General features: G+C 43.6%; 1 protein-coding gene across 3 annotated transcripts in view; it reads left to right on the top strand.

Moving 5' to 3' along the window:
* The first annotated feature begins 7,283 nt into the window (after positions 1-7,283).
* LAMP2 (lysosomal associated membrane protein 2) overlaps positions 7,284-16,901 on the top strand; it is a 35,606-nt gene continuing 25,988 nt past the window's right edge. For 2 of the 3 annotated variants that reach the window (XM_036839519.1, XM_036839520.1), the window contains exon 1: positions 7,285-7,482. In XM_036839519.1, the coding sequence (XP_036695414.1) occupies positions 7,419-7,482 (64 nt within the window). In that variant the 5' untranslated portion in view covers positions 7,285-7,418. Of the gene's footprint in view, positions 7,483-16,901 lie in introns of all 3 variants that reach the window. The other variant, XM_036839518.1, reaches the window with a different exon arrangement.

Genomic DNA, 16,901 nt, shown 5'->3' with positions numbered 1-16,901 from the left:
AGAAATCACTGTGTCTGGGGAGAAAGGGTGGGGAAACATGGATGGAAGGAAAGGGATGGAATCAAGAGAAGTGTACTTATTGTTCGTGCCTCCTATTACATCCCTAATGAAGGAGTTGGCCAGATGGACTGTCTTCCTCAAAGCCCATTGTAAAGCCAACAAGGACTTCCATGAACAGTCAGCCGGAAAAGGGAATAAATAACATCTGGAAGAGTGAAGTTGCTAGGAAACTTACACATTTCAATTCATAAGAGTGCTAAGGTCTCCATGTAACAAATTCCGGAACTGAACAGGGCCCTCAGTGTTTTCCTGGCCTTTCTCAATGACATGAAACTTTAATGAAGGGGGACTTTTATTAGAGCACAGGGTCTGAGCTAACTGAGAATAGAGCACTAGGCAAGAAATACAGAGGTGAGAGTTCTATTCCCAGCTCTGCTGCCTACTTGGCCGAGTAACTTGACCTCCCCGGGCAAAATGAAGGGGTTGAAGCAGACAAGAGCTCTTCTGATTTTAAACGTCTGTCATTCCCTATCAGGAGCCTGCAGTAAGTTGCTGCCATCTTACTCCAAAGAGCTGGCAGCAGCCTTCTCAGTTACACTTGAAGCCTCAGGTTATTGTCACCATCAACAGGGTCATAAAGGGGGGAGGTAAGAATCTCTAACTCTGAGCCCTCTCCTCCAAACCCCAACTGCAAAGGAAGGGAATGATATGACATTATTGCCTAAGCAACACACAGTCTCACAGTTCTGTGGGTCCTAATGTCCTGGGATCCCTCTCCTTCATAATCTATTCAGTTGAAAGAGAATGTGGAGATTCCAGTGAAGAGCTAAGGGAGGGGTGTGTGTGTGTGTGTGTGTGTGTGTGAGAGAGAGAGAGAGAGACAGAGAGACAGAGAGAGAGAGAGACAGAAAGAAAGAAAGAGAGAGTGCAACAAAGCGAGACATATAGACGAAGAGAAAGTGAGAAAGTGGTAGAAGCGGAAGTTAGCAGTTTGTCCTTGGTCAGCTGGCTGGTCTAGTGGAAAGAAGGCATGTACCTTGCCACTTTCCCTGATGTGACACAGATGGAAAAAACTTGGGAAATATTCTGCTGGGGAGACCGTTCCGCCAGCTCAGCACTTAGGCCATAAGATCTCCAAAAGCGAGAACCTATTCTTAGACCTGCCATTCATTCGTGAATTTGATAAGCATTTACTGAGCGCTTACTATGAGCATAGATAGGTGAAAAAAATGGCCATGTCCCACTTGCTGTACAGCAGAAATTATTGCAACATTGTAAATCGACTATATTTCAATAAAAAAAATAAATTAAACAAAAAATGGCCATGTCCTCTGCCCTAAAGAAGCTCACAGACTCCGGTGGGGTCTGGGCCAGTGAACAGACAATTACAGTGTGCTGAACGCCATGATGAGGGAAGTCCAGAGCTTTAGGGGAGCACGTTGGTGAAACCCCCTTAACTCAGCCTTGACTGGTTAAAGAAGATTTCTTGGGAGAGAGTCACGTCACCTGAAGGAGAAGCAGAAGCCAGCCTGGTGTTGGAGGAGGTGGGAGGAGAAGGGATGTTCTAGGCGGAAGTAGGGCCACAGGTTATTTTAATCTTCCTCTTGGTGTTTAGCAGTGTTTTACAAGCGTTCTTCATTGGACATGTATGCATTTATATAAAAAAAATTTTAAAATATGAAGGATAGCAATGGTCCTTCCTTAATCAGTGAGCACCAGTGAGAAGTCATTAGGTCTATGACACACTGGCAGAGAGAAGGGAACACTACAATTACTACGACTAATAACAGTAACAGGAATGTTTGTCAAGTGCTTACTACTTGTCAGGGTTTTTCATGTACCTCATTCAACCCTTGTCATAATCCTACGTCATAGGTACTACTATTATTATCTCCATTTTATGGATGAGGAAACTGAGGCCCAGAGGTCACACAATTAGTAAGTAGTAGAGGCAGGAGTCAAATTGAGGCAGTACAATGCCAGAGCCCCGCTCTCAACTACTGCACTATACCACCCCTCTTTAAATGATTAAAGTGAAACACACACACACACACACACACACACACACACACACACGAGACCAACTAGTGTTTAAAGTTGTCCCTCTTCTAAGAAGTAACTTCCTTCCATCAGCTGAGTATGTCCCTTCTCCTCCAAGTTGGGAGGGGGGTGTGTGGCGAGGAATATCAGATGCACACAGAGCATGGAATGACCTTCCTAATGTTGCATGATAATCAGATGGCTGAATGGGTTCCAAAAATCCACTTCAGCATCACAACGGCTGGACCTCACTCTGCTCCGGCCACACCAGCGGTGCTTACCTTGTGGCAAGTTTCCACTTTTCAAAACAGTGACATAAGTCTAAGTAATTTATTAAAATTCCCTTATTATTAATGGTGTTGATATGTGATGCAATTCCTATGTTAACCACAGGGTGATGCTGCAGACAGATCTAGGGGTTTGTTTGGGGAAGAGGGGTTTAAGAATATTTGCGTTTTATAAATTATGGTACAGGGACTTCCCTGGTGGCGCAGTGGTTAAGAATACGCCTGCCAATGCAGGGGACGTGGGTTCGAGCCCTGGTCCGGGAAGATCCCACATGCCGCGGAGCAACTAAGCCCGTGGGCCACAACTACTGAGCCTGCGCTCTAGAGCCCACGAGCCACAACTACTGAGCCTGCGTGCCACAACTACTGAAGCCTGCGCACGTAGAGCCCGTGCACCACAACAAAGAGAAGCCACCGCAATGAGAAGCCCGCGCACCACAATGAAGAGTAGCTCCCGCTCGCCGCAACTAGAGAAAGCCCGCGTGCAGCAACAGAAACCCAACACAGCCAAAATTAAATAAATAAATATAAATTATGGTACAGCTACACAATGAAAGCTATTTAGAAGAATGAGGCAAAGCTATACGACTTTTAAAGACCATCCTCAAGATATGTCACTAAGTGAGAAAAGCAAGTCACTAAACATGAGCATACAGCATGCTCATATTTATCTAATTTAAAAAATGTAAATATATATGCAGGTACATGCATAATTTTTTCCCGAGAGTTGAGAAAAAGAGATTGTTACCAGTTATTACTTTGAGGAGTGGGACTGGAGTCCAGGAGCTAGTGGGAAGCAGCCGCATAGCACAGGGAGATCAGCCTGGTGCTTTGTGACCACCTAGAGGGGTGGGATAGGGAGGGTGGGAGGGAGACGCAAGAGGGAGGAGATATGGGGATGGATGTATATGTATAGCTGATTCACTTTGTTATAAAGCAGAAACTAACACATCATTGTAAAGCAATTATACTCCAATAAAAATGTTAAAAAAAATTTTTTTAGAAAGTGTGTTTCCTTTAGATTTCATACTTTAAAAAATTATTTGATTTTTTAAAATGATTTGCACTCATTAATTTAAAAACCATTATTACAAAAAAAATCTGATTGCTGTAAAAATTGAAATACTGTAGAAGTTAATGAAAGTCTCTTCTCCCCCACCTCTTAACCCCATTCCCCAGAGGACAGGTGACCTCGGTTTGGGGCCTCTTTACTCAGAGTGTGGTTTCCAGAATGGCAACATCAGGATCACCTGGGAAGTTGCCAGAAATGCAGATTCTCGTGCCCCACCCCAGGCTGCTGGCTCAAACTCCACAGTAGGGCCCAGTAATCTGTGTTTTCAGAAGCCTTTTTGGTGATTGTGATGCATGCTGCAAGTTGAGAATCATTAGCAGGTTAGACCAGATCTTTGGGGGACAGGTCGAGAAGAATCCTGCTGGGGGAAACAAATAACTCCAATGGCCTGTTTCCACTCACCCAGCGCACTCTAGCTCGAGGCTGGCAGCCCTTTGAGCCCACTGTGACCTTTCTGTTGGGGCTGAGTGATAACCGTACAGTCACAGTTTGGAGGCTTACCCAGAAAAGGGGGCCATGCCAGAGGGGAAAGGAAAAAGGAGTGTAGGAGAAACTAAAAAAAGATGGGTAGGGAAAGGAAAAATGGCAGAGAAAGAATGCAAATAAAATAATTGCATGATGTGGAGAGAAAAAAATGTCGCCTGTCATTTCAGTAAACAAAGAATGTCGCCTGCCACCAAGCCAGCAGCTGCGGCAGCCACCCCCGACAGCGCGCCCCAGGGGCATTCAGGATGGAGGAAAACAGGATACTGGCCCTAGATAAGGAAGATGCATATCTAAGGAATAATTGCAATGAGCCCAGATTCTTGCATCTTCCCATACAGAGAAAAGCACTAAAATCATTAACTTGAGATGTCTGGTATTTTTGTGATTAGCAGTAATTTTTGATGTTCGACAATATTTTTTTTTTTCCAGCAAAAAACTCCTCTATATCGCGGCTCCTCTCTTGCCTCTTTGGAACAGTTCCTCAGAGCTCTCTGAGAGGCTGTCTCGGGTGCGGGCTACAGTGCTCAGTAAACTCCCTGAATAAAACAGAACTCCCAACTTTTAGACAGTGGGTTTTTCTTCATTCAACAGATGGCAGGTAGATGGCACCAGTACCTCAGGGTCGCTCATTTATTTAATAAGCATTTGTCATTTTTTCCATTCTAAATCTGTATCTTTTTGTTCATTTCCTCCCTCAGACCCACACATCTCATTGTTTTCTCATTTACCAACTCTGAGAGGGTCATTATTTCTGCCACCACTCAGTGTGTTCACATTTAGGGCAGTGTTTGCCAGTGATTCCCTGCTCCCTGGCTGAAAAGTCATGAGCTCTCAGAGCTGCTCCAAAGAGTCAGAATCTACCTATGGTGGTGGGAGACTGAGGAGTTTTGCCCTGGGGGGAGGTACGAGGTCCGGTAGGAGAGGAAGTGCACGTAAAAGCGCTCTGTTTACAGCAGTTATCAATAATCAAGTCCACAGATGTGAAGCTCAGATCCCAGGGGATCTCACAAAGTTCCTCAAACCATGGACCCTAGTCCCACATACGGATCTGCCTCTCCTGCAGAAGAGCTCTGGTCAAGTTCCTTCAACTGGGTGGGGGTGATGGAAGACAGTGCACAAAAAAGGGAGTAGTTCTCTCAGTGTTGGAGGAGGGGACATTAAACAACTGCAAGTATGGACACTCAGACCAAACAAAGGTTTGAGAATTTTTGGCTTGTTTCTTCTGACAAAATAACCCAACCTTTACTCACCACCCCAAAAACATTGTTCTGTCTCCTGAAGGAGGCTGTCCCAGTCAAGGAACGAGCATTTGTTTTTGTCAGGGGAAAAGGTGGTGATGGCGGTGGATTTAGCTTGTAAGGCCGCTGATATCTCTCTGTGTTCCATGTTTTCATTTGATGACATCTGCAAGAAGTTCAGGACAACAATTTGTTAAACAGGATGTTTGACTCATTGAGACACTTTGTTTTCTTATATTTTAAACAAGTGAGCATTTACTCTCATAGAATCCTACAATTGTAAAGCTGGGGCTACCTTAGAGAGATCATGTCTGGCCCATTAATATTGCCTTGGGGAGTTTTGAGAAAAACACAATGCCCAGGCCCCACTCCATATCAACTGAATCAGAATCTCAAGGGGCGGGACCAAGGGGCATCTCTAGTTTTTAAGCCCTACAAGTGATCCCAATGTGCAGCCAGGATTGAGGAACAGCTCTAGTCACACTATGTTATTTTTGGATAAAGATATAGAAGCTCAAAGAGATGAAGTGACTTGCCCAAGGTCATGCTGCCAGTAAGTGGTATCTCATACCCAACTCTTCTGACTGCCCATCCAATGTTCTTTCCACCATGCTCTTTTGTCTCTTCTTATGGAACTTAGAGTTTCACTGAACATTAAAGGTAGGCAGTTTACAGCTGAGGGAGAAGGGAGAGAGTCGCTTCATTAAGAATTGGGGGGCGGGGCAACTTCTGAGTGCTCAACTCAATTGTGGGTTCTTCAGGACATAGCTGCTGCCTAGCCTTATTGATGGTGGGGCAGTCAAATGACCTTGTTTTGCTAAAGGCAGTGCCTAATACTGTAGTGTATGTCAGTCCCTCTTAGAGGAAGTCACTTGCTCATGACTCAGTTTCACCCATGACAGAACACATTCATTGCTAAGTGTTCTCACTTTCAGGAATTAATCACATTAAAGCAAAGGACAGTGGAGGGTAGATCTTAATATTTGAGCAGGGGCGGGTGTTCGGGTGAGGAGTCACAGGTCCCACTTAAGAACCAGTAAAAGCTATAAACTTCCCCAGAAAAATACACATACAGAAATCTTGCATGTAATTTTTGGGGATTCACAGACACCCCCCGACCCCAAGTTCATCCATTGGAACCAGATTAAGATCTCCTGGACTAGATGATTTTGAAGCTCTATTTTAGTGTTGCTCAAAATGTAGTCTGGGGACCATAGGAATCAGAATTACTTGGGGTTCCTGTTAAAAAAATAAAAACAGATTCCTAGGACTGCCAAAGATCTACTGTTTCAGAATCTCTGGGGAATGAGGTTGAGGATTCAATATGTTATTAAAAATCCCCAGATAATTCTTTTGGAAACTACTATTTGAGAATCAGTGCTTTATCCCAACTTGAGATTTTTATAGTTTTTGAATGCTTTCGTTTGTTGAATATTTTAGGTTTCATCCGTCCAATTGTCAACTATACCAAATAGTATGTTTAGTATGAATTCTAATTCAAGAATATTTACATGTGTATAGGCAGAAGAAAAACAACCTGAAGGATGGACAGATAGATAATAGTCTCTCTGTGTACTAGGAATATGGATGATCTTCGTTTTTTTCCCTTTGTCCTTCTATTTTATTTCTCTCTTCCTCATTTTCTTTCTTTCTATTTTGAAATAAGACTCTTCCTCTTTCTGAGTTCAGTTTCCCCATCTGAAAAACAGGGTGTTGTAACTAGGTGAACTTCAAGGCCAAACCTTGCTCTGGCGTTCAGTGACTCTGTATCACCCTCTAGCTCCCTTGTCCTTTTAATGACATGAACTGCATGGGCAACAGTGTTTGGAGAATAATCATGTATTATTTTTGTAGGTATTACGTTGCGATGCCTAGCAACCATTTTTACTCCAGCAAAAGTATTCTCTCCTTCCTCAAGGAGTCGGAACTGAAATAATCTCTACTATCTATCCCCCCCCCCAAAAAAAAGTTCGTTTCTCTTTAGCCTTAGAAACGGCCGTCCGCGCCCATCTCCTAGGAGCGTAAGAATGAGTGTGAACCAAAAAGCCAGGGCGTGGTCACCCCGCCCACCGGGCCCTGCATCACCCCCCCCCCCACCCCGGCCGCTTTCAAACGCGGTGATTGGGTGAAGGCAAGAAAGAGTCCCGCCCCTGGTCTTATGACCGGCGCTGAAGCGCCGAGTCCTGGGTTTTGCAGCGTTGTGGTCGGTGGTCAGCGGTGCTCTTGCCCCGGTTCCGCGAGGCTTTTCTCTGCTGTCGCTGCAGTTGTCGCCGCAGCAGCCTGCTCTGCGGGATCATGGTGTGCTTCCGCCTCGCCCCGGTTCCGGGCTTCGGGCTCCTTCTGCTCTGCCTCGTCCTGGGTGAGTTGTCGGGCCCTCCTGCTTAGTCCCTGAGCCTGGGCCCGGGGCGCCCAGTTCAGAGGCCACAACCTGAAAGACTGGTCCGGGGAGAGGGGGTTGAGAAGCTGAACGACTGACACTGGGCCTCAGCGCTTGGCCCGAGGTGACGAGCGATGACCTAGAGAAGGCCCGACCGAGGGATGGCAGGGGAGAAGGGTCCATAACGGGGCAAGTAAGGGGGGGTGGACGCCGAGGGAGGAGGTAGGGAAGAGAGAGGAGTGGAGCGCATCGGGTTAGAAAGAGTAACTTGGGGGAGATACTAAGGAGTGATGAGCATAGGAGGGGGCGGTACGTGCAGAATCTGGGGTGGCATAGACATTTAGAGTCCTGGTCCTAGTATCAGGCAAGAGTTTTGAAGATGGTGGAAAACTGTAGGGCGGGAGAGAAAACTGAGGGAAGAGACTGCCTGCGTGGAGAAAAGCTTGGGGTAAGTGGGGGGAACAGATACGAGTAGATTCTGAGGGGCAGTGAGAGGCTTGGGTGGCGGGGGGTAGGAATTTGACGCTGTGAAGGAAGGGTGATTAAAGAGGTGAAGAATGATGATGGATTGGAGTTTGGTACTTGGAGTTTTGATGGGGAAGGGATCTAAGGTGGCTGGGGCAGTTTCCAGGGGAGAAAACTTGGACCCAGCCTCTGGAGACTAAAAGGGATGAGTAGGAACTTTGGTGGGGAGTGAATATCTGACTTGGAGGTGCTGAGGACATCGTGGGTTTTTTTTTTTTTTTACCAGTTTTGTTACTTCCTCCCAGCTAGACCCTGACAAAAAAGTCCCCAGATGTTGAGGTTTTAGAGGGGTGGTATATCTGAGTCTTGTATACTGCCTCTTTGCCTTCAGAAGCTGCATTTCTTCCTCCCTCTCACACAACTGGCCTATTACCTCGTTTTCGGAGGAGGAGGGTAGGTAATTTCCTAAGGATTGGGTTGTTACCAGGTCCTAAGAATGACTGGCTGAATGTTGGCTGATGGTGCTATGTGCACCCCACCCCCAAGCATTGGGTCCCTGAGGCCTTTTAATGCCTGAAAGGTGAACTTTGACCAGAATACCTCTTCCTGAACTGATAAATCCTGCGCTTGTTGCTACCACTGACTCTTGCTGTTTGTGAACTATTAAAAGAAGAGAAGGAACAGATCCAGATGGGAATAGAGAGAAAGTAGATATATTAGGGGCCTGAGAAGGCAGTGAGAGGTGCACATTTTGTAATTCACGTTTCAGTAGAATAAAATCAACACCCTGGAATGGTGGATTCTCAACCAGGGGACATTCGGCAATATCTGGAGACATTTTTGGTTATCACAATTGGGGATTGCTTTTGGCCTCTAGTGGTAAGAGGCCAGGGGTGCTTCTAAACATCCCACAATGCACAGGACAGCACTCCCCCACCCCCGACAAAGGATTATCCACCTCAAAACGTCAGTAGTGCCAAAAGATGAGAAATCTCGCTCCAGAGCCATGGCGTTGGAAGGGGTCTTGATGATCTAATCTAGTGATTCTCAAGGATCTTTCCGGGGAGGGGGGGTTCTGTCAGATAAAAACTATTTCTAGAATAATATTAAGACATTTGTCTTTTTCACTTTCATCCTCTCATCAGTACAGTGGAGTTTTCCAGAGGCTATAGAATGAATGTGTGATGACATCACCACTCTCATGGGTCTGATGTGTTTTATTCACTTCTTAGTTTTAATTTCTAGTACAGCAAATACCAATAGATGTAACTCACATAAACCAAAGCTCTTTGAGGTCTTCAGTGGATAAAGTAAAGGGGTCCTGATGCCAAAAGAGAGTCCAGCTGTGCACATAGTGCAGGAAACTCTTCTGTAGCCCTTCTTGAAAGTGGGCCACAGAGGCTTTGCTCAAACACAGTTCGAAGCCTTAACTCCCCTGTGAAGTACTCACTGAGGGCCAAGCGACCCTAAGAGAGGATTGTTTACAACGAAAAGCACCTTATGAGTGACTAGAACACATCTGACCAAGGCATCTGGTAATCAGTAGTTCACTGCCAATTGGATCTGCACAAACAACACTGTTATTGTTTAGAGAAAGTGAAAAAAAAAATCATTGTCTTGTTGGCTTTCATGTCATTAAATTTTTTTTTAATGAAAGCTTTTTTTTTGTTTTGTTTTTACAAAAGCAGTGCTTGCTCATTGCAGAAAATAAACAGGCAAAAAGAAGCACATAAAAGAACCCATCAGCTCATCTGCTCGTTTGCCATTTATTGATTGGGACTAACTAGATTCATTCTCTTGGAAGATTTCCAAGATTGATTCCCTCCACTTTCAAGTTCAGAACAGGGTTTGGAGAAGTAAAAGTTAATAATGTAGGTAGGTCAGATTTGTCAAAGGTACCAGGATGAAATGGAAACTCCCTTTTCTCTACAGCTGCTTTTGCTCCCAGCTATTGGTTCAATGTGGAGCTCAAACTCCTTCCATGTGTTTTTTTTTTTTCCTTAAGAATTTAGCAATTCTTCAGTTGCTTGGTGGGTTTTGCATGTTACTTTTATATATCAAAATGGATACCAAGAATAGTTTTTTGAAAAGTCAATAAATATTTGTAAAGTACCTGCTATGAATTTCATGCTGTTCCTGACTACTGCAGAGGGTACCAACGAAGGGAGGATCTGTTCCTGAATTTATGGTCTCATTAGCTTCCAGCTGGGCCGTTTTCACTTTGTAACTTTGTAACACTATCCCAGCTGCAGCAGGTAGCTTTTAAAAATAGTTGCTCTAGAGTAAATATAGAAAAGAATTCTCAGAGCCTATGTATTGGTCTTTTTCACAGAGATTAAGCTATGCTGGTATTTATTTGAATGAATTATAACTGACTAGAGAACTTTATGAAGAAAAGCTGTATAGAGGCATTACAAAGAGAGTAGTGGATGAAAAACTTTTCCTAGCATCACTGCTTATGTTCCCTTTGTGGCATCATAGATTTCAGATTTCTGTGGTTATTGATTCCTGTAACTAGTCTGACATCTGGTTTTTATAGGGTTGAGGCTTTTCTGGGTGGGAAAAAACCTGATATAAGTGTCCTGAGTGTGTACTTCACTGGTCGGAGTCCCGCCTTTCCACAGTTGTTTAAGGAATGACTTTTGTGTACCAGCCACTAGGTGAAAGGGATAGAGCAATGGAGAAGACAGATGAGGTTCCTGCTCTCATGGAGCTTACATTTTAGTGGGGGAAGACAGCCCAAAAGGTAAATAATAGAATTTCAGTGATAAGCACTGTGAAGAAAATGAGGCAGGTAATGAGGAAGAAGAGCAGACGATAGGCAGTGGGTGGTGGGGTTGACCCTCCTTGACATTTTGTGGTCAGAAGGCCTTCATTGTTGGGTGACATTTGAGCAGAGACCTGAGTGTTGGAAGGAGGCCAGCCAGGTGACTTATTTGGAGGAATAGGAGTAAATCTTGTCTTTCCCAAACTCTTAGGTTATTAGGCTAGCCTATTTCCCACTCTTTTTTTCCCCCAGTAATAGTCAAGTCTCCCCTGTGGTCTTAGTCTCTGAGAGTGGAGACTGTCTTCTGTACTGTTACTTCCCATTGCCTCCCTAGCACAGGGCCAGGTGGCACATGGTTACCTCTCAGTAAATTTTTGTTGAGGGTCTTCATTGGTGGGCACTGGGGATATAACGGTGAACTAGACCAACTTGGTCTCCTTTTTCTTCTGTGAACCTTAAATTAGGTCTTGCAAGATATTTTGTGTGTGTTTTCTGTTGGAGAACTTCAAGATCAGTGCTAAGCAGTACAGATAGTAACTTATTAAACTATAATCCCATACAATAATGCTAGTATCTTACCTGTACCCCTTCACATACACCTACATAGTAGTGGAGGTTCACCTGGGGAGCTAGGAAGTCCTAGGTGAAAAGGAGAATAAGGTTTCCACAAAGAACCAATCTCTCTCTTTTGGAGGTGATCAAAAAGCAAGAAAGTAAGCATTGAGATTTTTCTGTAGCCTTACCACTGATAACTTTGATTTCAAGATTTTGCTGAAATTATTCTAGCTTTAATAAAGATACTTGAAAGGACAGGCTTATTATTCATCCATTAGTCATTGGTTATCACACCTGATAGGATTTATAGATATTCACATATTCCCCATGAGTGCAGCTTTCTTCCCCTATATCATCGAGTGGAATTTGTGATCAAGGATTATTTCACAGCATTATAGCTGACTTCGGTGCTCCATGGTGCAGGAAGACTGCTCTTCCTCCTATAGTGACAAAAGCATTTCAATCATAATTTCAGGTTAAAATGATCAGAAATCCCATCAGATCCAAAAGTGTACTTTATAAGTACTTGTTGGTATCCTGCTGTGCATTGCAAAAGAATTCTGGAGGTCTGCCAAACAGCACTCAGCAATAAGCCCTTTCCATTAGTTGAATGGTGTTGAGTCTTATTTCCTTACCCACTCTCTGACCTTAAAAAAATTATTTCATAGCTTAAAATCTATTATTACTTTTATTTTTTAAGAGATTTACCAGAAATCCAGAGTATCAGAAACCGAAGCGGTAATTGTACTTATATTAGGAATTGAGGAACAGTCAATTTGACTTAACAGACCTATGAGTTGAAAAGAAAGAGTAAATAGATATTGTTGCCTATGTCCTGATTTTTTTTTGGCTTGTTTTGTTTTTTGTTTTTAAGACCCTTTGCTCAACCTCATTCTGAATTGATGAGTTTGAGGACAAGAGTCCATAACTAAGTATGATGAAAGTAGACATACCTAAAATTTGGGAAGGATCCCTTTAGGTGCTGTGTTTACTAGAAGGGAAACTTTTAAGCTGGAATCTCTAACTTGCTTGGCAGAGTTCTCTTAGCTCTGAAGGGCTTTCATGCTTTCGAAGAATGTATTGGAGAAGTACACACTACAATTCTTAGCAAGGTTAACTTGCCCAGAGTCTCACAGCTAGTAAATTGGACTGCCTGATTTGAATTCTAGCTCTTCAGTGCCAGTGATGGGACTCTTAATCGTCCCATTATATTGCCTCTTAGATCATTGTTTGTTTTTTATTGGTTTTGTTTTACCACTAGTATTATGTTCCCACCCCACCCCCATATTGTTTACAAATGTATATTTTTCAACTACACTTTGGGTCAAATAGACTTATAAAAACCCAGCCACTTTTTGCAGCGTGCCATGCTTGGAGAACAGAGTTTGTTCTGAGTTCTAAAAGAACCTATAAATGATCTCTTTGGAAACAAGATTAAGAGGATATTTGAATTTGAGAAAGTTGATTTTGCCTTTTTCTTCTCTTTGGAGAATAAACTGTCAGCTCTATAATTACACACTCTAGGATATGTTCAGCTGTGGTTTTTTAATGTCATAAAGCCTTTTAGACAAAAATGGTTTGGCTATTCGAAAATCAAACACTTCAATATGGATGAAAATGGCTTGCTGGAGATTTTTTTTTACCAAAGTGTAAATGTTTCAACCATAAACTTAATTTCTGGGAGAAGGATTATTCCTAGCTTGAAATTCATGTCAAAATCTATTGCAAAAAATGGACATGGGGGTTGAGGGAGTATCCAGAAGCCTGATAGGTTGGGTTCATGATTTGGAAGAGCTAAAGGCTCTTCCTGTAATTAGATTAAGCTGTGTTCTGGGTCGTTATTGCATGGTATTTTCACCTTGATCTAATCAATCAGTATTTATTGAGAATCTAATATGTATTCAGCACTACTAGGAATGATAGGAGATAGAGGGAAGTAATAAACATGGTCTCCCCCACCATGACATTTGTGATGGATGACATTCATATAAAAGACACACTCCTATGGGCTGTGGCATAGATAAGATCATCTGTTTAAGGGAGCATATTGAAATTCAAATGAGTGGCAGAGACCTTATCAAAAGGGAATCTTGAATCTACCCATGTATATCATTCATTCATGGACTTTGTTACTTTTTTATTAGTTAACAAATTACTTGCTGTATACTATAATTTACTATGGCACATCAGTTTGTTGCGAAGTAACAGTTGAAAACTGTTGTTTTGGAGCTTATGACAGTAGGGGAGACAGGATTTACAGGCATAAAATAAATGAATAATTCATGATAGTGTATAAAATACACTCAAGTGTGGGGCGATGCACTATGACTGCTCCTTGAGGGCTTTCGTAGTCAAGGAAATCTTTATGGAGAAAATGGCTGCTGAAAAGTGGACAGCCTATCAGTCTGGGTTCTTAATTGTAAGCAACAGAAATAAAATCTCATTGTTTTTTTTTTAAGCAGAAAAGGAATTTATTAAAAAGATATTGGGACATGTGCATACCCTTTGACCCTGCAATTTCATTCCTAGACACATACCTAATAGATACACATACTCCTGTGTTCACCTGTGTTCACCGATGTGTCCATTTGTAATAGAACCAAACTGGAAACTATCCAAATGCCCATCAGCAGTAGCATAGACAAGCAGTGAAAGAAGGCTATAAACAGAGAGAAATGACAAACTGCAGTTACACACAACAGCATGGGTGAATCTCACAGACATAATATTGAGTGAAAGAAGCCAGACACAAAAGAGAGCATAGTGAATGATTTCATTTACATCAAGTTGAAAAACAGGCAAAAGTAAACTGTACTGTTAGAAGACAGGATGGCGGCCGCCCTTAGGAGGGAAATCGTAACTGGAAGGGGGAACAGGGGGACTTTGAAGAGTACTTGGAATGTTCCTGACACAATGTTTCCTGACACAAGCGGGTTCAGTTTGTGAAAATTATTTGAGCTGTATACTTTGTGCACTTTAAATCCCTTCCGAATGTATGCTGTGTACTTTTCTGTGTGTAACACATCAGTAAATTTTTACTTTATAAAAATATGTTCATTAGGTAACTCAGAATTACTGGAGCTCTTGACTATATACCCCAAAGCCTAGTTCAGTACCCCAACTCACGCCACTGAACTGCACTGCCATCGCCAAGCTTTAACCTGCGGCTTGCACTGCTGGCCACTGCCACTAGCTGTTCTGGCCTTGTTGCCTGGGACCCTGATCCTGCTGTAGCTACTTCCATCTGAGTGTGATAGTTCCCTTCTTGGCTGCATTTCACCGCCCTCTTATTCAGAATCTGGGGTGGATGCCTTTGCTGGATGGAGCCTAGTATAAGTAAGTGCCATCCTTACCACAAGGGAGGCTGGGAAAGCAAGTATCTAACATTTTCAGCTGTTGTAGTGGGTGGGGATATTTGCCAGAAATTGTAACAAAAAGGCAGGGTGGCGGGTGTTTCAGATATTGGGACAGGGAGAAAGAGTGAAATCCCTCCTGAGGTGAACAAGTAGATTTCAAATGTTAGGAGCAGTAGAAGCCTGGGAGGTTGACTAGAGCATGGCGAATGGGTCCAGGGGAACAAGTTCAGGCAAATTAAAGGGTGTGTTCTGGGAACATGGCTTGAGAGAAGTTGAAGGAATAGGGTGGGACAAGATTAAAGATTACTTTGAAAGTCAGGCAGAGGAATTTAAATTTAATGTGGGAATTTTGGAGCCAGTAAAAGGTTTTGATCAAGAAAGTATCCTGAGAGAAGAGGTATTTAATTTTAATTTTTAATTTAAAAAAAAGTTTTTATTATATTTATTTTTGGCTGTGTTGGGTCTTCGTTGCTATGCACGGGCTTTCTCTAGTTGCGGTTCGTTATGGTGCGCAGGCTTCTCATTGCAGTGGCCTCTCTTGTTGTGGAGCACAGGCTCCAGGCACGCAGATCTCAGTAGTTGTGGCGCATGGGCTTAGTTGCTCCGCGGCATGTGGGATCTTCCCGGACCAGGGCTCGAACCCCTGTCCCCTGCATTGGCAGGTGGATTCTTTTTTTTTTTTTTTAATTTATTTATTTTATTTATTTTTATTTTTGGCTGTGTTGGGTCTTTGTTGCTGCGCGTGGGCTTTCTCTAGTTGTGGCGAGCGGGGGCTACCCTTCGTTGCGGTGCGTGAGCTCCTCATTGCAGTGGCTTCTCATTGCAGTGGCTTCTCTTGTTGTGGAGCACGGGCTCTAGGCACGCGGGCTTCAGTAGTTGCGGCGCACCGGCTCAGTAGTTGTGGCTCACGGGCCCTAGAGCACAGGCTCAGTAGTTGTGGTGCACGGGCTTAGTTGCTCCACAGCATGTGAGATCTTCCTGGACCAGGGCTTGAACCTGTGTCCCCTGCACTGGCAGGTGGATTCTTAACCACTGTGCCACCAAGGAAGCCCCAGGAAGAGGTATTTAAGGACCATTAATCTGACAGCAGTTCTAGGGGTAGCTAGGAGGTATCTGTAGCAAGTTAGGGGTGTGGTGGTGGAGTTGGAGTAGAAATAAAAGGCAAAGGATTGGATTTCAGAGGGAATTTGAAGGGAAAAAAAATCAATAGGACTTAACGAAGAGAATGAAGTAGAAGGTAATTCCCAAAACCTTTTGAGCCTGAGTGTCGGTACAAGGTCCTGCCTTTCCTTTCGAGCCAGTGAGGCTGAGAAGGCGGGCTCCGTTTGGAGGAAGTCGAAGAGTAGATTTTCATTGTGGAATTGTTGAGTTTGAGGTGATAGGCATTGAGTAAAAGTGGCCCCTGTGCAGTTGGAGATGTAGACCGGGATGCCAAGGAAGCCCTGTGAAGGCATAGCTCTCACAGCGAGAAGGGCTATGAAGACATGAGAACAGAATGTTTTGGACCCTCGGGGCATTTCTCAGTTCTCATTTATGGGTTGGCAAGTAGGCTGTTTTGATATTAATGTAGTGGCAAATGTGAACCACCACCTGTGCCTTCTACTCCATAGGGCGGAGTTCTCCACCCCAGCACATGTTGATACTAATCATTGTTTTACACTGTTTTGTCTGTTACTCTAATATCTTTGGAAAGAAAATGATTAATACATGCCAGGCTTTTCTTGGTTGTTTCTGATAGTTTTGAATGCTTTGAATATTCACAAAGAGAATATGTTAAAACGAGGGACTTTAAACAAGGCCAAGAGAGACTGTGTATGGAAAGCAGGCCTCCAGGTGATTAGAAGAATTCTAAGCTGCAGTTCTCAACACCACTGCAGGGTAGCCTTGGATCAATGATGCCAGCTCCATTCCAGATTGTTCTGAGAAAAGAAAGCCTGTAAAACCTACTTGGGCCTCACAAGGTCTTATTGGAGCCTTAGCCGATACATTTAGGCATTGTCAGCAACCACAAGCTTTAGCATATCAGATTCAGGCTTGGCGAGGCAGCCCGGTCTCCGGAGCATGCAGAGCATGACGAGAGCTTTGTGTACAGCTTGAAAGCTGTTGCTGAGGCACGCCTTCTTGGTATTCCTCTTAGGACTTTATTCTCTGTAGTCTAGAGCGTGTCCCCACTTGTAGGTGACGCAGGTGTGCTCAGGTATCATTCAAGGCTATGCAGCTATCTTAACAGGAAACAGCTCACCCCTTGGGTATATGCG

This window comes from Balaenoptera musculus, chromosome X (genome assembly GCF_009873245.2).
Source record: "Balaenoptera musculus isolate JJ_BM4_2016_0621 chromosome X, mBalMus1.pri.v3, whole genome shotgun sequence".
Classification (NCBI taxonomy): domain Eukaryota; kingdom Metazoa; phylum Chordata; class Mammalia; order Artiodactyla; family Balaenopteridae; genus Balaenoptera; species Balaenoptera musculus.
Note: the sequence above shows the minus strand (reverse complement) of the source record. Positions and strands in the feature narration are given on the sequence as shown.